Raw genomic sequence first — 26,182 nt, 5'->3', positions numbered from 1 at the left:
TCCGACAGCCGACGGACAACCCGGCGGCGGCCGGGGGAGTGAAGTTTCTTCACTCGCCCCGTCACCCGTCTCCATAGCCCTGCAAGCTAATATGGACCAAATTGTCCATATTGGCTTGCAGGCATAAACGAGCCGGCACTAACGATGAACGAGCGCGGGGCCGCGCATCGTTCATCGTTGGTGCCTACACACTGAAAGATATGAACGATATCTCAGTCATTAATGAACAAGATTGTTCATATCTTTCAGTGTAATCGCTAAGTGTGTAGGGCCCATTAGAATTTAAGCACGGATCTCTCCGTGTGGACCCCCCTTAACAAATGGGACTTTTTCCCTAGTCGCTTTCACAGAATCTTTAGAATACCGAAATATTCCCCTTATTTTATTCTGCGACTTCTAACCTTTACAGGGGATACACGTATGTAGAGGGTAGGAGCACGTCCGCGTGTGTTTTTTAGGGTTATCATTTTGTTATTCTAGAAATCCATTTATTCTCCACACTTTCGTTCCTCACAGTCCCATAAGATTGGCTGTCACAGAAATCCAGATCTATGGCGGAGCCTACACACACCGCGGAAGATATAATCTAGGTCTGACTAGACTCTGACAGTCGCCCGCCGGCAGGAGACACTGGTGAGTGGAACGCTGGTACTTCTTGCGGCCGCCAGGGGTGTCATTATTACTACCAATAGGGAGAAATGTCACTGCTTTACTCTTTAGAATTCAATTTAATGCTCAAAGTCAGTGACTTTGAGCCATATTACCCATTTCTCCACAAATGTAGATAATCTTTAAAGCTATTTTATATATACCTTTTATTATAGTTCAATGCAATCAATTGCTTACTATGTGCTAAATGATATTTAGAGTATTAACAAATACATTTTATTTTCTTTATTATATACAAGTGTGTTGATATTATTTCAGCCAAAACAATGTTGTTTTTTTTATTGGTAAGCGCAGTACTTTTAATATATAATGTTTTGCTTTATTCCTATATCTGATTATTGGGACAGGTTACGGACACGTTACCGCTAGATATTCACACGTGAGCAGAGTGACATTATCAATCCTGGAATGTAGGGAAACAGGTGACAGATGGGAGGTAATAACTGTGGGGGTAATTCAGACCTGATCGCTAGGGTGCGTTTTTTGCATCCCTGCGATCAGGTAGTCGCCACCTACAGGGGGAGGGGGAATTCGCTGTGCAAGTGTGCGATCGCATGTGTAGCACAGCTGCACAAACTAATTTTGTGCAGTCTCTGCGCAGCCCAGGACTTATTCTTCCAGTGCGATGATCGGGGCCGGAGCGGACGTCAGGAACCCTCCCTCCAAACGCCTGGTCCCTCCTGCGTTTTTCCGCACACTCCCTGAAAACGGTCAGTTGCCACCCACAAACGCCCTCTTTCTGTCAGTCACCTTGCGATCGCAGGTGAGTTCGGAATTTTTGCACCATCCCGTCGCTGCCCGGCAATCCCCGTTGCTGCAGTCCGTCGCGCCCGCGCATTGCGGTGCATACGCATGCGCAGTACAGACCTGATCGCCCGCTGTGCGAAAACGCACAGCAACGATCCTGTCTAAATTAGCCCCTATATAACTGGCCGCCAAAGCGTGGCACAGGCCAATGTCGAGTCTACTACAATGACAAGTGTCCGAAGATGTAAACGCGGTAACTGACCAGTATATACAGCAGCGGATGACACATGGGGGCGGGGTGCAGGGGAGGAGGAGTCTGCGCTGTCAGAACTTAACTCCTTAGTGCCCAGACTCCTCCCGCATCAGCTATACCCCAGTGTCCCCCATGGAAGAAAGAGAAATACGGAGAGTAAAATGATGGACAGGTGCTGCTTAGAACAGTCCTGATGGCCGTTCGTCTAAAACAACATTCTGATCTGCTTTCCTTTATTTAAAAGTGCAATAATATACACATATATAAATTAATTACACACCAATTTTACTGGCGAGTTTATGATTTCACCCATGTGGTATAAAAGGTATACACAAACTCCAGATCTGCTATAAAAAATAATATGTATAGGCCATACGGTGTATACCAGTTATTTTATCCCGCATACGCGTGCACGTCAGCGCAGTGCGACTCTTACCTGGGACGTTGCAGAAGACACTGACGGAGAAGGAGAGGACGGCGGGGTCAGCAGGCTGCAGGGGAGATTTAATGTGACGTAATGCTCGTGACTGCAGATAATGCGCAGGAAATCCAGCCGCAGCGACACCAGCGTGCTCGGATTGGGTAACAGGTGCAGCTTTGAGGACACCTGAGAACCCACAACAGAAGTGAAACACCAATACTGAATACAGTCCTAAACCGACATATATAATGGTATATACATATACAGAGAGGCCTTGATGCGGCTTAGTCACACATTTGCGCAAATATGTGTAACCAAGATCTCTGAATTCTATTATGTGGGAATTATATCTGGTTACTGTTATCATTCAGGGTGCTGGGGGAAACAATGTCTCCCTTTTTTTCTTACAGTCCTAAACCGATCAACTTCAGTGTGTTGTAATAGCTGGTACACAAAGACATGGAGAGCATAGGAACATTTCATTACAGAATTCTAACACAATAGTCTAATATCGAAAGCATGTATTTCAATTTATTTTAACTCCTAGTTTACCTACAAATAATGAGTAGACCTAGTTACAGTGATCACAATAGTTAAACTCCTTTCAGACAGAAAATGAAATTACCGGGCGAAGCAGTTGCACCCAGGGCAGTCGAGAGCCAGGCTGAGCCCAGGTACTTTTCAAGGGGCGTGGCCTAATCACAGGAGGTGTGGCCATGTACACTTTAAAAAAAAAACCTGAAAAAAAGTTGTATTGTAAGCACCTCCATGGCCACACTGCAGTCCAGTACACAGCAGAGTGTGCTGAGCTGAGGAGAAGAGCTGCAGCCAGGTAAGGGGGAGGGGGCTTGGGCCCGTACTGGACGCACACTGGGCCCCTTCATCAGACCTGGGCACATGTAATTTGTGCCTCTCCCCCCCCCCCTCTCTCGGCACCACTGGTTCCACCTGGTAATTTCATGAAACAAGCGGGTCCTTTTTCTGTGTGAAAGGGTCGACCCGGGTTGAAATTCCCAGGACTTCGACCCTGGAATCTACCAGGGTTGGAGACACGGGAATTTTGACATGGGTTGACCCTTTCACACAGACAAAATACCCGTGTTGATCTGCAAATTACCGGGTCGAAATTCTCGACCCGGTAATTTGCATGTCAGTGTGAAAGGGGGGGGGTCAGGCAGGTCTCGGCAAAACGGGCCGGCATTGAAATGCCGGGTAATTGCCGGGAATTTCAGACATTTCTGTCTGAAAGTGGTATAATTAACTGAGAACATAAGTGGGAATGCGTTTCCCGTGGGTAGGACACCAGACTCCTCTAGCACCAGTGTAACACAAGTCTCACATCACTCCTCTGGTTGGACACAAATGGACATACTGGGTCTGAAATACTCTGTACTGCTGTTAAATTTCTAATGCTCGGATTGGCTACAGTTTATAACAAGTGAATCAGTGGTGAAAGTGAACACTCTTATTAAAAAAAAAGAGGATTTTGGAACTTACCGATAAATCCATTTCTCTGAATCCTCTAGAGGACACTGGAGTTCCTTAGACATTAGGGGTGTGAAGCTTGCAACCGGAGGTGTGGCACAATCTAAATCAGTATTGTCTGCACAGCCGGTTCCTCCCCCTTCACATCCCTCCTCCCTCAGTTTTGAAAATGTGACTGAGAGAATAGGACATGAGACTACCGCCCTGGCGAGGAACCGAACCGTACAACATATCAAACAGCATCCAAGAACTTCTTTAACCGAAACTAACACCGTTTGTACGAACTGTTTGAACAATAACACAAACACGGCAGGCTGACAGCACCAAGGCGGGCGTCCAGTGTCCCCTAGAGGATTCAGAGAAATGGATTTATCGGTAAGTACCAAAATCCTCTTTTCTCTTTCATCCACTAGGGGACACTGGAGTTCCTTAGACATTATGGGACGTCCCAAAGTTATCCCCTAGAGAGGGAGTGCTGTCTGTTGCCTGTAAAACCAAACGTCCGAACTTAGAATCCTCGGTCGCAAAGGTATCAAACTTGTAAAATTTAGCGAACGTGTGGGCTGAGGACCACGTCGCCGCTCTGCAAAGTTGAGTCGTGGAAGCACCTCTAGCAGCCGCCCAGGAGGCACCCACCGACCGGGTAGTATGAGCACCCGTCTGTACAGGAACCTGTTTACCACAGATTGCTTAGAAGCCGGCCAACCCTCCTTTGGCCCATCATACAGGACAAATAAATGGTCGGACTTTCTAAAGGACGACGTAATGTGTACGTATACCCGCAACGCTCGGACAACATCCAAGGATACATCCCCATCTGCCAGACACTGGAAAGATGGGACCACAATCGGCTGGTTTACATGAAACCCCGAAACAACTTTCGGAAGGAAATCCGCTTTTGTACGGAGTTCCGCCCGGTCCTCATGAAAAATCAAAAAAGGACTCTTACACGATAAGGCTCCTAACTCAGAAACCCGCCTAGCCGAAGCCAAGGCTAGCAACAACGTTACCTTCCAAGAGAGATGTTTCAGGTCTGTTCTCGGTAACGGTTCAAAGAGTGGTGATTTAAAAAAATCTAATACCAATTTGAGATCCCACGGTGCAGTGGGAGGACGAAACGGGGGCTGTATTCTCAGAACCCCCTGTAAAAAGGTCTGAATCTCTGGTAAGGCTGTCAACCGCTGTTGAAAAAGGATGGAAAGAGCCGACACTTGAACCTTCAGAGATCCCAGGCGCAGACCTAAGTCTAGTCCGGCTTGAAGGAAAAGTAAAAGTCTGGATAAGTGGAAGGTCGTCGAATTCCATCCACGTTCCTGTACTTCTTCCAAATTCTGTAGTAATGCCTGGCCGTGACCGGTTTTCGAGCTGCAATCATCGTAGGAATAGCCGTTCTAGGTATCCCTATGTTCCTTAAGATCCTGGTCTCAATAGCCACGCCGTTAAACGCAGCCTGTTCAGGTCCGGATGTAGAAACGGGCCTTGAGATAGCAGGTCCTCTCTCTGGGGTAACCGCCACGGTTTGTCCGCTAACCAGCCCTGTAGATCCGAGTACCAACTCCTGCGTGGCCAATCTGGTGCGATTAGAATCGCCCACACTCGCTCTCGTTTCAGCCTCTTCAGAACCCTGGGAATGAGTGGAAACGGTGGAAAGATGTAAACCTTTTCGTACCCCCAAGGAAGTGTCAATGCGTCCACTCCTTCTGCTGCCGGATCCCTTGTCCTGGACACATAACGGGGCAGCTGACGGTTCTGCCGAGACGCCATGAGGTCCACTTGAGGAAGACCCCATCTCCTCACCACCATGTCGAAAATCCGTGGATGCAGGCACCACTTTCCTGGGTGCATGTCCTGTCGACTGAGATAATCTGTTCTCCACACCTGGAATGAACACCGCCGAGAGTATGACGTTTCGCCTTTCCGCCCATACCAATATCTTTGTGGCTTCTCTTAACGCCATTCTGCTCCTTGTTCCTCCCTGACGGTTTATGTAAGCCGTCGTTGTGACATTGTCCGACTGTACCCTCACGAAGTGATTCCTGACTAAGTCTTCGGCGAGGAGAAGTGCATTGTAAACTGCTCTTAGTTCGAGAATGTTGATGGGCAATCTGCTCTCCTGTAACGTCCATCGACCCTGAAACTGATGGTCCTCGAAGACGGCACCCCAACCCCTGAGGCTGGCGTCTGTTGTCAGGATTCTTCAATTCCATATCCCGAATCTATTCCCTGCTGCGAGATTCTTGTGTAACGACCACCAAATCAAGGAGACTCGTACGTGTGGTTGAAGTCGGATCCGACGATGAAGAAGCCAATGTGAACGGGCTCCCTGAGCAAGGAGGTTCATCTGGAACGGCTGTGAATGAAGCCTGCCATACTGGAGAGCTTCGAACGACGCCACCATTTTTCCGAGAAGTTGTACACAGAGGCGCAGAGACACTGACGGTGTCCTTAGTACTTGATCTACTAACCTCAGTATATCCTTGATCTTGGATTCTGGCAGAAAAATCTTTAACTGTACCGTGTCCAAGATGAGACCAAGGAATTGAATTCGTTGAGTCGGAGTGAGGTTGGATTTCTGGAAGTTCACAATCCATCCGTGTTGAATGAGAAATAGGTGAGACGTCTGAACATCTTTGATCAGCTTCTCTTGAGAGGAGGCCTTAATCAGAAGATCGTCTAGATAGGGTATGATCGTGACTCCCACCATTCTCAACCCCGCAACCATGATTGCCATTTTCTTTGTGAAGATCCTCGGCGGTGATGATAGACCAAATGGCAGGGCTCTGAATTGGTAATGATCCTTCACCAGTGCAAACCTTAGGTAAGCTTGGTGGGGAGCCCAAATTGGAATATGCAGGTATGCATCCTTTATGTCCATGGACACCATGAATTCGCCCTGTTTCAGACCTGCAATGTCCGACTGGATTGATTCCATCTTGAATCTGTATATTTTTAGAAACTGGTTTAAAACTTTTAAATTGAGTATCGGCCTGACCGTTCCGTCTGGCTTTGGCACAACAAAAAGACTGGAATAAAAACCCGTTCCTCTCTGAGAGGCGGGAACTGTAGTAATGACCGCTGACCGTAATAATTTTTGAATGGCTGTCAGTAGTGCTTCTGCCTTCTGAGGGCATTGAGGCAGACCCGTTGTAAAAAACTGACTGTGAGGTCTCTGTTGAAAATCCAGTCTGTACCCCTGGGAGATTGGGAGGTAAATTTACTAAGGTGGGAGATTTTTAGAACTGGTGATGTTGCCCATAGCAACCAATCAGATTATATGTGTTATCTGCTAGAAGCAGCTAGATAAATGGTAAGTAGAATCTGATTGGTTGCCATGGGCAACATCACCAGTTCTAAAAATCTCCCACCTTAGTAAATTTACCCCTATGTCGTTGATCCAAGGATCTGGAGAGGTGACTGTCCATATGTCCCGAAAACCTTCCAGACGGGCGCCCACCAAGGGGGATCCCAGGTGGGCCGGAAGACCGTCATGCCACAGTCTTGTCAACAGGTTTATCCTGTTGTCTGGCTGCTGCCTGTGCGCGACCTCTACCTCTGCCTCCACGGACTTGTGTACCAAAACCTCGTCCTCGAAAAGACCGCGATCTAAATGAATTAAACGCCGGTCCCGAAAATCCTCTTCTAGCCTGTGGAACTGCTCTTGTATATGGAGTAGGCAGAAAGGTAGACTTCCCTGCTGTAGCCTGCGAAATCCACTTATCCAACTCAGCACCGAAAAGCATCTCTCCCCCAAAGGGGATGGATTCCACCGCCTTCTTGGTATCAGAGTCGCCTTGCCATTCTCTGAGCCATTAAAATCCGTCTAGCTGATATAGCCGAAGCGGAGATGCGCAAAGCTATTCTGCTAAGATCCTGTGAGGCTTGACACAAGTATGAAGCCGATTCTCGAATGTGGTCCGCCAGTTGGGTAATCTCTTCCAAGCTATTTTCCTCCTCAATAGCTTGTACAATATGCCCAGACCACGCGCCCATGGCCTTGTTGACCCAAGCACATACGATCGCAGGTCTCTGTGCTGCACCTGCTGCCATGAATATTGACTTTAAAGATGTGTCCACCTTCCGATCTGACGCATCCTTTAAAGTCGTCACATTAGGTATCGGCAATATTGTCTTCTTCGATAACCTTCCTACAGGTGGAGTCTCCCACTTATCCATGACACCCTTGGGTAGGGGATAAGTTGCTTGAAACCTCTTTGGAAATTGAAAGCGTTTGTCCGGCTGTTTCCAAGCCTCCTCCATCTGAGATTGGAGGGATTTAGGAATGGGAAACACCGCAGAACGCGGCTTTTGGGATTCGAATAAATCGAATTCTTCTGGTTCCTTGACGTCTTCCGCCTTGAAGCCAAGGACCTCTTTTACCGCCTCAATCAAAGACTCAATACCCGAGATTCCCGTGTCTACTTCTGTAAAATCGGCGTCCAGGGTAGATTCCATTAACTCACCTTCCTCCGTATCAATGAGAGGATCTCCTTCCTCGTCTGGTTCCGTTATGATAGGAAGAGGTCTTTTAACTGCCTTGCGCACATTCGTTTCTGCATGTGCTCGCGGCGTTAACTTGATGAGAAATTCCTCCATCGTCTTAGAGAATCCCGTAGCCCATTCGGATTGCTGTCTGCGGGATTGCGCCATCTCCTGTGAGATTCTATCTGCCAGGTTGTCTTCCCATGACCTAGGCAGAGCACTGCTCCCAGGTGGAGCATCCTTGTTCAAGCAGGAGTCGCACACCCCGGAGCTGCCAACCCTCATGCTCTTTTTGACACTTCGTACAAATATAGCAGGTCTTGGAAGTCTTGGTTGGTGCTTTAGACATGCTATTTAAACCCCCCTACTAGGGTATTACGCAGCGCTTTCACCCTTTAAACTAGGAAGGGAAAGACTGAGGGATGACGGAAGCGAAGGTATTGGAACCGGCTGGCAAACTTATCCCTTCATAAAAAGGTAAAATGTCAAAAAGTTAAAATGAAAAAACAAACAAAAAACAGCCGGTTTGCAACCCTCACAGACCGAACTGTAAATCAGCTACGATAGTGAGGTTGTCCACGTGCTTCTCAGTATTGTCTTCAGGATCTTTGAATAGAAATCCTTTGAAGATATAAATAGTAAGAAATACATTTTCAGGAAATCCTCAAGTAAAATATATATATATAAATCTCTACTAAAATAGCCTGATGTGTCAATCCCAGGGTAAGGGTTTATCCCCTCCCATTAAAGTGAAGTTAGTGACTATGCAAGGGGGGGGGGGGGGGGCTTATACCCTCCCCTTAGAATGGCGCCAATGCTTGCAGATTAAAATGGCTGACAGACAAAATTATTAGTCACCTCATCAATATATGCAGCATATGGGGAGGCGTTCGTTGTGTACCTGCTGATCGGTTCCCCCTCCGCTCTCGGTACACTGTAGTCAGCGCCTCTCTACTCTCTCACGCCGCTCCGTTCTCTGCGCCCGCCAGTCTCCTAGAACCTCCAGCGCCTCTTTCACTTGCCGCGCTCCGGGACCGCCCGCCGCAGCAGCCGAGCCCTTGCGGCGTCTGACCTCCCCTGGCTGTACGCGCTACGGGACGTTTCCTCTAAGTCCCGACGCGTGATAAGACACCAGAGCGTGCCCGCAGCAGCGCAGAAGTTCCCCCCAGCGCGCCTGCAGCCCCGCGTAACAGACATACTTGGGGAGATGCAGGGCTAAAACCTAACCATTACGCTATATCTAGCAGGGGATCCAGTCTGAAGATCGACAGTGTCTAGGTCGACAATGTTTAGGTCGACCACTATAGGTCGACAGTCACTAGGTCGACATGGATGGAAGGTCGACAGGGTTTCTAGGTCGACATGTGCTAGGTCGACAGGTCTAAAGGTCGACATGAGTTTTTCACATTTTTTTTTGGATTTTTTCATACTTAACGATCCACGTGGACTACGATTGGAACGGTAAAGTGTGCCGAGCGAATCGGTAGCGGAGCGAAGGCACCATGCCCGAAGCATGGTGAGCGAAGCGAGCCATGCGCGGGGACGCGGTGCACTAATTTGGGATCCCGGTCACTTTACGAAGAAAACGACACCAAAAAAAAAAAATCCTCATGTCGACCTTTAGACCTGTCGACCTAGCACATGTCGACCTAGAAACCCTGTCGACCTTCCATCCATGTCGACCTAGTGACTGTCGACCTATAGTGGTCGACCTAAACATTGTCGACCTAGACACTGTCGATAAAACGAACCACAACCATCTAGCAGTTCTGATAGGGATGCAGAAGTAAGCTAATAGCTCTGGCTTTTAAGTTAAATAAACAGAGCAAAGAATGAAATAAGAACCTAATGGGGCCCTTTGTAAAAACCAGTACTCGCACTGTTTTAGATGAGGATTTCCAGTGGAGAGATGCAGGTCCCTTCAAAAGGGATCTTTGTCTCCCAATATAAGTCAGCCTTGTCTCCCTTTTATTAGGTGGACGCAGCTCCAAAATACTGTTATTAGTCAGGAGCTCCAAGCTCCATGTGCTACCTCCTAGCACAATTTTCAAAACTGAGGGAGGAGGGATGTGAAGGGGGAGGAGCCGGCTGTGCAGACAATACTGATTTAGATTGTGCCACACCTCCGGTTTGCAAGCTTCACACCCCTAATGTCTAAGGAACTCCAGTGTCCCCTAGTGGATGAAAGAGAAAATGTAACAATATAAACTAGCAGCATTTGTATTTCAGAACAGAATAATCAAAAGGTTATAGTCGGGAATAACTGTTACGCTATGCAACTTTATTTATTGTATTTTTTTTTTATTCATTGTTGTTCAGTTGTTCCAGCATCACCTGAAATGAAGAATTACAATTGGTATAGCAGACCCTTTGGCCTTTGTCGCACACACCTACCAAGGAAACTATTGTAATGATTAACATTTACCTGTTTGAAATAGGCCTTCACCAGGCTGAAGACAAACCCCCTGTCCATGACAGACAACAGGTCATTGAGGAAGAAGGCCAGGCTGACATTGAGCCTCTCCACCATCTCAGTGTCCTGTAAGGAGAGAGGCTACATTAGCGCAGAGTACAATGGAAGTACTGCCCTGTTTAGTACTGATCGGGCTGGAGAAGGGCCAAGTATTTATTGCCCGGAACTTGTCCTTTAACATGTACAACGGAGGCCACACGCTTTGGTGGGTCTAATCCAGAGGTTCTCAAACGCGGTCCTCAAGGCACCCCAACGGTTTTAAATGTATCCATGCTTGGCCACAGGTGACTTAATTAGCACCTCAGTCAATTTGATTTAACCATCTGTCCTGAGCCATGGATATACCTAAATCCTGGATTGTTGGGGTGCCTTGAGGACCACATTTGAGAACCTCTGGTCTAATCTACTACAACTACACCTGAAATCCACATTGTCTTTAGGTCCTACCCACAGCCAGACTTGTCCTGCTGGCTAATTACAGGAAACCCGCTCCAGTGTACGTACAGAATAGATGGCCCAATGCCAAGAATTATACAATGTCAAAGTCATAGACCGTAACTTGCGCTGGATCAATCTTTGTTCTACTAACCAGTTATAGAGCAGCACGAGGGGTGGGTAGGAGTAATGGGCAGCACTGTACGTATGGCTTCTTCATACACATCCATATTACAAAAATAAAAAAGTATTTGCATGCAAGTTGCAGCACACCTCCTATCAGTAAGTGACCCAATTATTTTTTTTTCCCTGAAACCGAGGTGCGTGGCTTCATCACCCAGTGATCGGTGCAAAAACAGTGCTGGGGGTGTAGGACTTTGGACCCTCTCCAAAAGGAGAAGGGCCCCGTTACTCCCCAACCCCTCAGAGCCAAAAGGCCTACTGAGGGGAAAAAGGATCTTGCTGAAGCGCAGAGGGACCCCTTGAATCCCCAACCCCCGGAGCCAAAAGGCCCCTTAGGGGGGAATGGTCTTCAGACTTCCCTCCGCCTCACGGCTCGGGGTCGTCCCTTTCTCCCTAGGGTTGACCAAAGCTTCTCCCTGGGGAACAAAAAACCTCCAGCCCTCCCCAAAAGTAGAGGGCCTCGGCAACTAGGGGAGAGGATGGCCCATAAGGGTCTCACCTAAACCCCACCAACACACGTGACATACACACACATACACAGTAAGTGACCCAATGCATTACTTACAGCAACCTTGTAATGGCTGCACACTAAATAGGTGTGTAATGCTAACAAACCCCATCTGCACAAAGGAAGATATTACTAGTTCATAGCTAACAAACCCCATCTTCACAAAGGAAGACATTACTAGTTCATAGCTAACAAACCCCATCTGCACAAAGGAAGACATTACTAGTTCATAGCTAACAAACCCCATCTTCACAAAGGAAGACATTACTAGTTCATAGCTAACAAACCCCATCTGCACAAAGGAAGACATTACTAGTTCATAGCTAACAAACCCCATCTTCACAAAGGAAGACATTACTAGTTCATAGCTAACAAACCCCATCTGCACAAAGGAAGACATTACTAGTTCATAGCTAACAAACCCCGGGGGTCATTCCGAGTTGTTCGCTCGTTATTTTTTTTTCGCAATGGAGCGATTAGTCGCTAATGCGCATGCGCAATGTCCGCAGTGCGACTGCGCCAAGTAAATTTGCTATGCAGTTAGGTATTTTACTCACGGCATTACAAGGTTTTTTATTCGTTCTGATGTTCGTAATGTGATTGACAGGAAGTGGGTGTTTCTGGGCGGAAACTGTCCGTTTTATGGGAGTGTGTGAAAAAACGCTACAGTTTCTGGGAAAAACGCGGGAGTGGCTGGAGAAACGGGGGAATGTCTGGGCGAACGCTGGGTGTGTTTATGACGTCAAACCAGGAACGACAAGCACTGAACTGATCGCACTGGCAGAGTAAGTCTCGAGCTACTCAGAAACTGCACAGAGAAGTCTTTTCGCAATTTTGAGAACCTTTCGTTCGCAATTTTGATAAGCTAAGATTCACTCCCAGTAGGCGGCGGCTTAGCGTGTGCAAAGCTGCTAAAAGCAGCTTGCGAGCGAACAACTCGGAATGAGGGCCCCCATCTGCACAAAGGAAGACATTATTAGTTCATAACCAACAAAACCCCACCTGCACATTGGGGGTCATTCCGAGTTGTTCGCTCGTTGGCGATTTTTGCAACGGAGCGATTAAAGCTAAAATGCGCATGCGCTAAGTATTTTACCACAAAACTTAGTAAATTTACTCACGTCTGAACAAAGAATTTTCATCGTTGAAGTGATCGGAGTGTGATTGACAGGAAGTGGGTGTTTCTGGGCGAAAACTGGACGTTTTCTGGGAGTGTGCGGAAAAACGCAGGCGTGTCAGGGAAAAACGCGGGAGTGTCTGGAGAAACGGGGGAGTGGCTGGCCGAACGCAGGGCGTGTTTGTGATGTCAAACCAGGAACGAAACGGGCTGAGCTGATCGCAGTGTAGGAGTAAGTCTGGAGCTACTCAGAAACTGCTAAGAAATTTCTATTCGCAATTCTGCTAATCTTTCGTTCGCTATTCTGCTAAGCTAAGATTCACTCCCAGAGGGCGGCGGCCTAGCGTGTGCAATGCTGCTAAAATCTGCTAGCGAGCGAACAACTCAGAATGACCCCCAAAGGCAGACATTACTAGCTAATAGCCAACAAACCCCCATCTCCAAGACATTACTAGTTCATAGCTAAAAGAAAGTTGGCATTCTTATGAATCTTGAGCGTATATCATTTATAACATCATGGGCAGAACCACAACACCTGCTGTATATCCCACCTTCTGAAATCTAGTGACAATGTCATTGGCCATCGTGCTAACTAGAGCTGTGATATCATCCATGAACCGCTCAGGAAATCGGTGCTTCCGAGGGGAATCCATCTTGTCGGCAAAGTATAAATGATGCACCATGCTTTTCACCTGCGAGAGAACACAAGCTATCAGGGTTATAAAAGACGAAAACATTATGACGCGGAACCTTCCTGGGGACATTTATTAACATTTTATTTATATTTTATATCATGCAGCACTTTATAGAGAATATTAAGTCAATTACAATTTTTCAGCTACCAGTGTGTTTTTAGATTGTAGCGGGAAACCGGAGCACCAAGTGGAAACCCATGCACAGATGGGGAGAACATAAAAACACCACACACATTGTGCGCTGTTTGGGATCGAGCTTACAAGAACTCTGAGAATTCAATATAATATTCTGCAAAACACATACAAGCAGGAAAAAGCAATCGTAGCAAGCTGCACATATGTTATATTAAAAGATGCTTGGACTCACCATCAGCTCAAAGAAGAACCAGGCTTGATGAAGGGTTGCCTCCCGCACGATGCCGCTACACACCACCCACTGCAAGGCCAGCTCCTCATGGAAGAGCTACTCAATAAGGGGAGAGCCAGAGTTACACAACGTACCACTGTGACCACTACACACACCAACAAACCACCCACATACACCAGCACAGGCTCAACACCAAATCAGGCACAACTTAAACATACGTCAGCATACGAGGCAATGAATGGCGGGTGCGAACCGAAGACTGACGCGGCACAATGCAAGACAATGATTGCTGGATGTGTCGCGCAATGACAAATGCAGGACGCACAAACGAGTCTAGTGACGTTCCCTGGCGACTAGCTGCAGCCATACACCTGTATTTTTTCTGGCGCATCTTTACTATATCTGCGCTGTATTGGTCTCATTAATACCGGACAAGTAATTCTAAGACTGGCAAATATAAAAACTTTCACATATAGGTTTGTAAATTTCCGCTGGTTACTAGAGCAGGGAAAATTTGATGGAAGACTATGATGGGGGTGGAGGAATTATTTCCCCCATGCACTGCGGAGTTCCTGTCTTAAGAAAGCGTAAAAACACGACACACAACTTTACCTTGCCCGTATCTAGTATATACAGATGTGTCCTCTTATACTTTGCGTCTTTCCTGAGCCGCTCCAACACTAGCAAATTCTGCGTCCTAGACGCATTGCAGACGCAGTGAAGAGCCGCTCAGTGAACCAGAGGCGCTAGGATGTGACTATTTGCACAGGATTTGGTATAACGTGAAAGGTGAGGGATGACAGACCGTAGCGAAAGGAGGAGAACCCTTATTCAGTAGATCTGAGACGCACATAGGCTGTACGATTACCACACGTCCCAGTGGTCATTGTGTACTAGCAATGTACTTTTGTCATTCCTGGTTGTTCTATCAGTGCGAATAAGACCTTTTGTGCAAATAGGATGCTCGGTTAAGCCAAGTCACATGGCACGCTGAGAGGGGCTATTCACAATGACTTGAGTCACAGTATACGAGGACCAATTGTATATACTCCGCCATCTAGCAATACTGAATACAGTAATCATTTCACAGTAGGGAAGAATTATACAGTGGAAGCTTATTCCATTTCCTAACCCCCTGCTACATAGCTCCTTCTACCCCATCTGTGTCACCTGTCTGCTCCTCCCCTTCAGAATGTAAGCTCTCACGAGCAGGGCCCTCTCTCCTCATGTGCATTTCCCTCTCTTAGACCCTTGGTTTCTGCCCCCCATATGCTTATTTCAGTGTCCTGTCCCCTAATGCAGCAATATTTATATACCATGTACTGGTCCTACACTGCCTTGTTCTGTAAGTCGCTGTTTTCCTGTTTGGCTCATTTATTTATGTACTTTGTTAGGCGATGCAGAACCCTTGTGGCGCCATATAAATAAATAAGGTGTTTGTGAATGTTAAGGGGGTATCCAATTAGAAACGGTGAATTACAGCTGCTGATAGAATATCCCCCCAAGTCTTTCCATATTGGTAAAGTTACATTTATTTATTTAGATGTGAGTGTGTATTATATATATGTGTAATGTTGGGGGAGATGTATCAATCTCACTTTGTAACTCCCCCCCCCAGGGTGTGGTATAGCTCACAGACAGTTAAAAGATAGACAGTCATTAGTCAGACACTATATGGTCGACGGTCAAAGGTCCGACAGGGGCATGAGTCTGACACAAAAAAAATGTGAAATTCGTCAACGCTCGCCACACTTCGGGATCGGTGTCTGGCGTCGCTCCGCTCGCCACAACTTTACTAAAAGGTAACAGTTTGTGACATGGATAGTAAATGAGGCAAAAGTTGTAAAGAAACACAGAAAAAAAACAAAAAAAAACACAATTTTTTTTGGTGTCTGACTTTTGACTGTCGACCATATGGTGTCTAACTAATGACTGTCTATCTTTTAACTGTCTGTCTATAGACACGAACCCCCACCCCCACCCCCCATGGCCTCTCTAGACCACCAGGTGTATCCTTCCACCCTTCTTTTGCCTGTCTGTACCCCATTTCATGTGTAGACTACCATAGACTATCTGGCTATGAGGTCAGTAACGGATCAGTCATTACTCGGCTCATATTTTCCTGTATCCTATTTACAGTCTCCCACAGTACATTGCCGCCAAACCAGTCATGCTTCATTGGCTATCTGGGCAGGGTCAGGCGGTGTTCCTCACCGGCTATACCTCCGTACTCCCCTCTGCATATACAATGTATTCAGGTCACTGTTCTCACCACGGTTGGGAACCACAGCGAGGGGTGATGAAAGGATACTGCCGCACTTCATGAGCTGGAAACAGCCGTTTGTATGAATCTACCTTTTTAGTTGGCAATCGTCCGGTTAAGGTTTGTAAGAAACTTGAGGTCTCAGCGTGAGAGGACATGCGGTTCCCCCGATCCATAGCCTATGAAACGGAGACGAGTGATGGGTGAGAGCACATTACACGTGACTGACGGCGGACTCTACGTTGGAATCGCTGAACTTAGCACCGTAAATGCCACCAACCCTGAACAATAACTCCAACAACAGACTGGCTACCCACGAGGGACATGAAGAGGGGAAAGAAAAGTTTGATTGGAAGTTGAATTAGTTTTTTGGCACGGTTAGTTCAAGCAAAGCAAATCTCTCTGATTCCCAAGCGCATGCAGAGAAGCGTGCAGAGGTTATTATATTATTTTGCTTTATTACGGAGTGGACAAATAAAGTAATAAATCTGAAATTTAATTTTTGGTTTGTCTTTGTTATTAATTTGCTTTACGGCGGCAAATTACCCTTTCAGCAGATTTTGATTCTGTTTTTTTTACGGATTCCTTCTCCCCATACCATGAACAGTCTACAAACTGCATTTGGTGCCATTCCGACTATTAAGGGCACAGGCAGCTCTGAATAGGGAAACTTTACTTTGTACTTCCAAATTTGGGCTGTGATGAAACTAATTTGCAGTCGGGGGGTGTCCTGTATACACAGAAAGGTCCTGCTTTGATGTCTTATGAGACGATACTAAATTCTGCACTGGGGTGTCCACGAAGACTGCTCAAATCAATCAGTTTTATAGCAGGTCCACAACCCAAGTTCCCCATGGACGCGGCCACCTGTGCCAACCTGTTGTTAAAGGGAAGATGCATAACTCCTTGGGGAGAGATAAATATATGTTATGGTAAGAACTTACCGTTGATAACGTGATTTCTCTTATGTCCACAGGTATCCACAGGATAACATTGGGATATTGTCGAGCGACAGCGAAAATGGCACCAACACGGTCACAAGCTTTCTGGCCTCCCAGGATGCATTGGGGCCTCCACTATAATAGTCCCGCCCACTGACTCAGTCAGATCAGTTCTTTCCACAGCGATTTTAGGCAGGAACATTAGGTAGAGACCTGTACAGGTGATAAGAACACACATGCACACCCTTCCATACAATAAGGAAGAGGTTTAGTGATTGTCTAGATCCTCAAATCAGATGCGTCAGGGTGGGATCCCTGTGGATACCTGTGGACATAAGAGAAATCACGTTATCAACGGTAAGTTCTTACCATAACGTATATTTCTCTGGCTGGGTCCACAGGATTATCCACAGGATAACATTGGGATTCCCAAAGCCATTTTAGTGGTGGGGACGCTCCTGATTGCACAGGAGGACCTTTCACCCGAAGTCTGCGTCATGAGAGGCAAAAGTATCCAAGGCATAATGTCTGATGAATGTGTTTATGGAAGACCATGTGGCTGCCCTACATATCTGTTCTGCTGAAGCACCCTGCTGTGCTGCCCAAGAAGGACCTACCTTACGTGTAGAGTGTGCAGAGACATTAGCCGAAATAGGGAGATCTGCATAAGAATAAGCTTCTGATATTACCATTCGGAGCCATCTCGCCAGCGTCTGTTTACTAGCAGGCCAACCTCTCCTATGGAATCCGTAGAGGATGAAGAGAGAATCTGTTTTCCTGATGGCACTAGTACGATCTATGTAGATTCTTAAAGCCCGGACCACATCCAGCGACGCTTCTCCCGCAGATAGTCCCGATATCTGAAAGGCTGGGACTACAATTTCTTCATTCAGGTGAAACTTTGATACCACCTTTGGAAGATAGCTAGATCTCGTTCTGAGAACTGCTCTGTCTGGAAAAAAACTTAGGAAAGGAGACTTACATGATAATGCTCCTAAATATGACACTCTTCTGGCTGACGCCATTGCCAGTAAAAAAAGAACTTTAACCGTTAACCACTTAAGATCTGCTCTCTCAAGTGGTTCAAACAAAGGACCCTGGAGAAATTTAAGAACTAAATTCAAATCCCAGGGAGCTGCAGGAGGAACAAAAGGAGGTTGAATATGTACTACTCCTTGGAAAAATGTACGTACATCCTGTAAATCAGCAATCTTCTGCTGAAACCATACAGTCAACGCCGAGACTTGCACCCTCAAGGAAGCAACTTTCAACCCTTTATCCAATCCTGCCTGAAGGAAATCCAAAATCCTAGCTACTTTAAAAGATCTCGGATTGTAATTTTTTCCAGTACACCAGTGAATATAGGCTTGCCATATTCTATGATACACACGGGCCGAAGAAGGCTTTCTTGCTCTAAGCATGGTTTGGATTACTTGTTTCGAAAATCCTTTAGCCTCTAAGATAGAGGTTTCAACAGCCACGCCGTCAAAGATAGGCGATCCAGATGACTGTGATAACAAGGACCCTGCATTAACAGATCTGGACGTTGAGGGAGCAGTATCGGTGCTTCCACTGACATTCTCAACAGATCAGTGTACCAATGCCTTCTTGGCCAAGCTGGAGCTATTAGAATAATTGCTCCTTTTGCCTGTTTTATCTTTCTCACTACTCTGGGTAACAGAGATATTGGAGGGAACAGATATGCCAGCTGAAACCTCCATTCTACTGACAGTGCGTCTTCCAGGACCGCTCCTGGGTCCCTTGTTCTTGATCCGTACCTCAGAACTTTGTTGTTTAGACGAGACGCCATAAGGTCTATCTCCGGTAGACCCCATCTGTTCACCAGTGTCTGAAACACTTCTGGGTGTAGTGCCCATTCGGTTTCCTGAATGGTGTGCCGACTGAGAAAATCCGCTTCCCAATTTAGTACACCCGGGACAAATACTGCTGTCAATTCCGGGAGATGGAGTTCCGCCCATTTTAGAATGGGAGTTACTTCCTCCATCAGACTCTTGCTGTGAGTTCCTCCTTGATGATTGAGGTATGCTACTGCCGTCGCATTGTCTGAATGGATCTGGAATGGTCTTCCTTGTAGATTGTCCTTTGCCTGAACTAGAGCCAAGTAAACGGCCCTTATCTCCAACAGATCTATCGGCAGGCGACTTTCCCTTGAGGTCCACTATCCCCAGAACCATAGGCTTCCGAGTACCGCCCCCCAGCCCTGCAGGCTGCATCTGTTGTCAGGACTTGTCACTCTTTTATCCAAAAGGGTCTCCCCTTGTTCAAATGGTCTGTCTGTAGCCACCACGCTAGAGACCTTTTAACATTTATTGGAATCTTTATCATCTACTTCTTTATCGTCTGATGATTTCCGTTCCATTTGGTCAGAATAAGGTGCTGCAATGGTCTGGAGTGGAATTGCGCATATTCCACCATGTCGAAGGTTGATACCATCAGACCCAACAGTCGCATTGCTGCATGGACTGACATTGTCTGGGCTTGCAACGCTTCCTGAGCCATGACCTGCACCTTGACTATCTTTTTCTCTGGTAAGAGAACTTTCTGTAGGTCTGAATCCAATATGGCCCCCAAATGAACCATCCGCTGTGACGGATTCAGGGACAACTTCTCCCAATTTATGAGCCACCCGTGTCTCTGTAAACAAACTATCGTCTGTTGAAGATTGCTCAACAGTAAATCTTGCGACTGTGCTAAGATTAATAGGTCGTCGAGGTATGGGAATATTCTTATCCCCTGCTTGCGCAGACAAGCTGCCATAACCACCAAGATCTTGGTAAACACCCTGGGTGCTGTAGCTAGCCCGAAAGGCAGAGCTTGGAACTGGAAATGTTCCTGGAGGATGGCAAACCTGAGGTAACACTGATGTGACAGTGCTATAGGCACATGTAGGTAAGCATCCCGTACATCCAGAGATACCATATAGTCTCCCGGTTCCATAGCCAACATTATGGAGCGTAACGTCTCCATGTGGAACTTCGGGATCCATATGTATTTGTTCAACATTTTCAGATTTAGAATTGGTCGATATGACCCATTTGGTTTCTGGATTAGAAATAGATTGGAGTAATACCCCTGTCCCTTTTGTGATGGAGGTACTGGGACAATCACACCTGACTGCAGTAATTTTTGGACTGCTTCTTGCAGGGCATTGGCCTTCGACTCTATACGAGACGGGCTGGTGCAAAAAAATCTTTGAGGAGGCTGCCTCCTGAATGGGAACCCATACCCCTGAGATACTACCTTCTGCACCCAGGCATCTGCTGTTGACTGTTGCCATATGTGTGCAAATTGAAGGAGTCGGCCCCCAACCCTGGAATCCTCCAGGCGGAGGCCCGTCTCTTCAGGCTGACGGTTTCTGTTCAGGTTTGGAAGCTGGCTTTTTGCTAGCCCACTGCTTCCTACCCCTGGATTTAAACTGGGGTTGCTTAGGCTCCTCTTTAGCTTTTGCTTTGCTTTGCCAGCGAGATGAGCGAAATTTTAAACCCTTGGACTTAGGGTTATAAGCAGCTGGAAATCTGACCTTTTTCGATTCAGCCTCTGATTCTAGGATATCCGATAAAGGTTTTCCAAATAATATATTACCGACAAAAGGCAATGCTTCCAATTCTTTCTTGGACTCCGCATCTGCCTTCCAGGTCCGTAGCCAAACTGCTCTGCGAGCGACTACTGTCAAGGCTGAAGCTTTAGAAGCAACTGTGCCTACATCAATTGCTGCTTCTTCCAAATACTTGGCAGATTGTCTTAACCGGCAAAAACGATCCTCTTGCTCCCTAGTAGGAGAAGGGATGTCATTCTCTAGTTCCTCTATCCATTCGCCCATTGCCTTTGCTACCCAGGCCGAAGCCACAGCAGGTCTTACCACTGCTCCTACTAGAGAAAAAATATTTTTCAAAAGGCTATCTACCCTTCTGTCTGTGACATCATTTAGTGAGGTAGATGACAGTGATAAAGCAGATTTATGCACGAGTCGCAGAACATGTGCATCTACTTTTGGAGGAACTTCTCTTTTCGAACAATCCACAGCTGGAAATGGATAATAAGAATCCCATCTCTTAGGAATCTTATACTTTTTACTGGGCGCTGCCCAAGACTCATCCATCATTTCCATCAGCTCATCTGACGCTGGGAATTCAGCTTTCACTGATTTTGTTAGTTTAAATACAGGTGCTTTAGATTTTAACACTGACTTGGCTGGCTCTTCCAACGAGAGAACAGCTTTCACAGCATTAATAAGTTCAGCTACATCATCTGAACTAAAACTCTGCGACTGATCATCATACGGAGTCGAATCTATTGTCTCATCGTCCGATGTATCATCTTGTGTAGTCTGCCACACAGACGTATCTGTCTTAGTCTTACCTGTCCCTTGGTTGCTTGTAGAGGCTACTGGAACCAAGACGTAGGAAGGGACCTGCATGTATGGGTTCATAGTGTAACCTAACCCCTGAGGTGGTGCTACTGTAGTTAACTTGTCCGCTATAGAAGACAGAGTCTTTGCGAACATATTCCATGGTGGCTCTGTTGGTGGTTGAACCAACTCCTGTCTTATACTTCGCTGAAAAGCGAAACAGTAAGCACACAAACCCTCATAAGTGACCAACTGATTCATATCAATTACCCCTGACTTACAAGATAAGCATGTTAGGGCTATAGAAGTGCTTGATAAATTCTCATCACTTCTGCCGCTCACAGACATGGTAATAATCTGTTATTGACTACACAATTTTGTGACTGAAAAACACCCTATATGTCAGTATATAGAGATGAGATCAATCTGACCACAGTGCACCTGATTTGAGGGTCAGAACAGGACTGAAATTACACAGAAAAGTCAGCACGCATACTAGCAGTCAGTCACATGTTAAAGCATTAGACATTGTCATATGAGAATACAACCTCCATAACAACTTATACATAAGTAGCAAAATTGTACTTCTGTTTTAACTGGCTCTTTTTTTCAACATAACATGCAGAAAACACAGTAATATACAGGTCTCATATGCAATATGTACTAAAACTTAACAATGCATACTAAAAAGTAGAAGGAATTTTTAGTACTGTATACCCTGCCTCCGTAGAGCGGGATACAGGGAGACTCACCACACTTCCATATCCAAGCAAATACGCTCGTAAGACGCTGAGTGGATTCAGACGCTACTGGTGTACACTGCCGCTCTTGGTAACTGATAACGGACACGGACGCTCACCAACGGACACGGACGCTGAGCGACTTCCACGTGTATGCAGACGCTAAGGCCTGCGACTCGGTCTGGCGGGTTTTATCTCCAGTGTACACAACCGCAGCGTCTAAGCTGCGACCGAGTACCCTCGTGGTAGCGTCTGAGCCGGAAGTGAGGTCATTCAGTTCATGAAACGAGAGACACGCGGGAACTGGCCATGAACTCGGAGGAGGGATGGCCAGGAGAGCGTCTTAATCCCCTGTTGTCTTAAACTCCCAGGATCGCGGCCTCTACCTAGTCCTGGCACCTATGCTCCCCGGAGCGTAGCGCTGTCACACTCGAGATGTTCGGCGCATCAACACACTGTTTGCAGTCTCCACCAAATCAGTGTAGCTGTGTCCTGACCCCTCTAGTAAGAGGAAGTCCATAGACTCACCGTCTCCCCATGCTCCGGCCACAGCCTGGTTACGTCTGCTGGACCTGCTAGAACATCCGACACAGACGCCCGTCGAGACAGCACTGTACCGCGAAGGTAAGCGTTGTTGCGACCCGGTGGGGAGTTGTTGGAGCGACTCTTTCTAATATGCGTTTAAGACGCTGTTAAGAGAAGTCGCTCAAAAAAACAATATAGTAAGTCTATAAAAAAAAAAATAATAAAAGCTTTAGGCTGCTTTATTCACAGCAGCCCTGTGACCATGCGGCTTCCTGCCGCACCAAGCAAAAAACTGATCTGACTGAGTCAGTGGGCGGGACTATATAGTGGAGGCCCCGATGCATCCTGGGAGGCCAGAAAGCTCGTGACCGTGTTGGTGCCATTTTCGCTGTCGCTCGACAATATCCCAATGTTATCCTGTGGATAATCCTGTGGACCCAGCCAGAGAAAGTAGAGAAGTTGCCCAAAGCAACTAATCGGCTTCTGTCAGTTATCGAGCGCAGAATTTGCAGCGATAGGTTGCTTTGCGTGGCCTCCACTTTCTCTCTAAGCCTTGGATGAAGATAACGTAGACTGAGATAAAGTTCCAGCCAATCAGCTCCTAACTGCCACGTCACAGGATGGGTTTGAAAAATGACAGTTAGGAGCTGATTGGCTGGTACTTTATCTCCATCCAAGGCTTAGTAAATAGACCCCAAAGGCTTGATACATCTATACATCAAGGCTTGATAAACTCTGGAGCACTTTTGTACGTGGCAGTGTTATTTAAGTGCCTAAAGGGGAGATTTATTAACGCTTGGGAAGAGAAAGTGGAGAGAGATAAAGTACCAATCACCGTCTGACATTTTTTTCAAACACAGCCTGTAAATGGAGTTAGAAGCGGATTAGTCAGTACTTTATCTCTCTCAATGATTTGATAAATCTCCCCCTAATTGTGCCCAAAACTGAAATCGTAAGAAATGTTTTGTGCAGAGACCGTGAAGCATTTCCGAAGCCTTTGCTGTGTGGTATATGGACAGCAATCTGCTCTCTTCCACATAAGTGTTATGTATAATAATAACTATTTGCGTATATGGCGCAGAACGCATCGGGGATTAGGACCATGAAGAAAGTCGGCACAGACGCAGCGGACCTGGTTGGAAGTTAAACTGAACAGCGGCCAATGCAGCGCGTGAATATGGAAACACGGATTATGCGCGAGTGAAGAGGCTTGATGATACTGAATAGATGGGGATGGAGGTGAAACACACAGACAGGTATCTTCTGATTAGTATTTACAGAGAGCAAAGGACATTACTCCCATGCACAGACGTCAGCCACTCCCCACGCACAGGCGTCAGCCACTCCCCACGCGCATGCGTCAGCCACTCCCTTCCAGATTCCCTTAAAGCAACAGTAATAAGGAAACAAGAATACAAGAATACCACATAGTGATAACCAAAGGTTCCCAAAAAAAAAGGGTTTATCTCATTCAGGGGCCATTTATTATCGGGTTTTACACAGATCATTTACATTTATTATCACAGAAATAAGAAATGATGTACCACCAGCATGTATCATCAAACACATTCAGGGGGGATCAGTACGAGATCCCGGCGGTCAGGAGACAGATGCGGGCTCGCTGCGATCGACATGCTTTGGGCCCGGTGGCGAGCAGTTCTATTCTCCTCCGGGTGGTGTTGTGGGCCACCACCCAAGGGGGGGTAACCAGCCGGCGGTCGGGACTCTGACCGCCGGTATTTCAGTGGGTGTCGGGATTCCGGCGTCGGGATCGCGACAGGCGGTCAATTGACTGCCTCCCATTCAGGGATCAGAGCTCGTCCCTGTGATGTGAAAATGTAAAGTGATCGCATTCTCCAAGAGCGGATCGCTTTCCTGGTACTTTTTGCAGAATGCAGCCTATAGGCTACAGTGGATAATGTCATCCTCAGATGGCGTTCACTATCAAGGATAAACTTTGTCAATTCAGCAATTTTGCGATCGAAAAAACAAGAGACTGCAACAGATATCTTCGGCATCTACTGCAGGCCCCTGTACACAGATATGAGGGATACTTAATATCTGCTGGCGCCGAAAACGGGTGTTTTGGGGGATATCTCGCAAATCTTAGACAAATAGGCTCCTTACTCTTGAAGTATCAAAATGTATAAGCCACAGAATGACTGCCCCTCACAGGCACTGGAGCCAATCCGTGGACTGAAGCAATATTCACATTGGATGCTACAGCCAATCAATTCACTAGGAATTCGCGGTATCACAGACACGCCTCCTCTGCAGGTAAGGCGCTGATCTGGCTAACACGCTATACACTGCTGCTTTCAGGAATCCTTCAGGATGACATTAATCTCATTCCCAAACACTCAGACCCCCCTCATGCTGATAAAGGTTTTTGCAGGCACAGAGTATTACAGGAATAGCAGCATGCGTAGGACAAGATGGGAGAATAAAGAGGAAGGTAAATCATTCCCCCAGAAACACCACCTGCACTGAGTCAGCACTGGGGCTGGGGTTAGTCACCCACTGGGCAGCCTTGGGACCCCCCGTGTTGACCCAAGAGTTGGAGCGATCCAAGCCCTGACCACAGGGACGTGCGGCAGTCGGGAAAGGAGAGATGTTATTACAAGGGAGGCTTTGCTCATTAGTTTGGTTACCGATTCAAAATAGAATATAACATAAAAACATTAATATTTAAATACCCAACAACACAGCATGTGCGCTATGTTCAGTTCACAAAGAAAATGGTTACTTTTCCCTACATCAATATACAATTATGGATAACGCCCAAGTTGCAATGTTTCCTGTAACGGAGTTATCATAACACATCAATGTTAGGAAAACAAGATGGCCGAACGTTTGTCATTATTTTAAAAAAACAACAACAACCTAATAATAAACATTAAAAAACCATTATTGGAGAACAACCTGAAATATATCACGTGAAATATAGAAAAATGAAAGAAAGCATGGTCATTTATTTTGAGGACGATTCCAGATAAACATTTTTCGGGGCCGGCTCTGAGCCCGCCGCAAGTGGAAATGCAGACAGTTGTCACGGATTTCAGCTTACTGTGCATGCGCCTTAGTGACAAGGATGACGTGGACCACACTATCTGTGAAATGTGCGTTTTAGGGGGGTAATTCTAAGTTGATTGGAGCAGGATTTTTGATAGCAACTGGGCAAAACCATGTGCACTGCAGGGGAGGCAGATGTAACATGTGCAGAGAGAGATAGATTTGGGTGTGGTGTGTTCAATCTGCAATCTAATTTGCAGTGTAAAAATAAAGCAGCCAGTAGTTACCCTGCACAGAAACAAAATAACCCACCCAAATCTAACTCTCTCTGCACATGTTATATCTGCCTCCCCTGCAGTGCACATGGTTTTGCCCAATTGCTATCAAAAATCCTGCTGCGATCAACTTGGAATTACCCCCCAGGCTGGGAACTGGACGGCGACCACGCGATCGCACAGAACCGTCTCACGGGAGTGTTGGCCGACGTCGGTGCTCATTCG

At 46.6% G+C, this 26,182-nt stretch overlaps 1 protein-coding gene across 11 annotated transcripts in view; it reads right to left on the bottom strand.

The window, feature by feature from the left end:
• DOCK7 (dedicator of cytokinesis 7) overlaps window positions 1-26,182 on the bottom strand; it is a 274,293-nt gene that overhangs the window by 85,924 nt on the left and 162,187 nt on the right. For 4 of the 11 annotated variants that reach the window (XM_063939203.1, XM_063939205.1, XM_063939206.1 and 1 more), the window contains exons 23-27: window positions 25,152-25,244; window positions 13,833-13,928; window positions 13,322-13,462; window positions 10,480-10,593; window positions 2,106-2,276 (exon numbers count right to left, since the gene is read on the bottom strand). In XM_063939203.1, coding sequence (XP_063795273.1) covers window positions 2,106-2,276; window positions 10,480-10,593; window positions 13,322-13,462; window positions 13,833-13,928; window positions 25,152-25,244 — 615 coding nt within the window. Of the gene's footprint in view, window positions 1-2,105; window positions 2,277-10,479; window positions 10,594-13,321; window positions 13,463-13,832; window positions 13,929-16,187; window positions 16,275-25,151; window positions 25,245-26,182 lie in introns of all 11 variants that reach the window. The other 7 variants (XM_063939204.1, XM_063939207.1, XM_063939209.1 and 4 more) reach the window with 3 other exon arrangements.

Source organism: Pseudophryne corroboree, chromosome 9 (assembly GCF_028390025.1).
Source record: "Pseudophryne corroboree isolate aPseCor3 chromosome 9, aPseCor3.hap2, whole genome shotgun sequence".
Taxonomy (NCBI): Eukaryota; Metazoa; Chordata; class Amphibia; order Anura; family Myobatrachidae; genus Pseudophryne; species Pseudophryne corroboree.
Note: the sequence above shows the minus strand (reverse complement) of the source record. Positions and strands in the feature narration are given on the sequence as shown.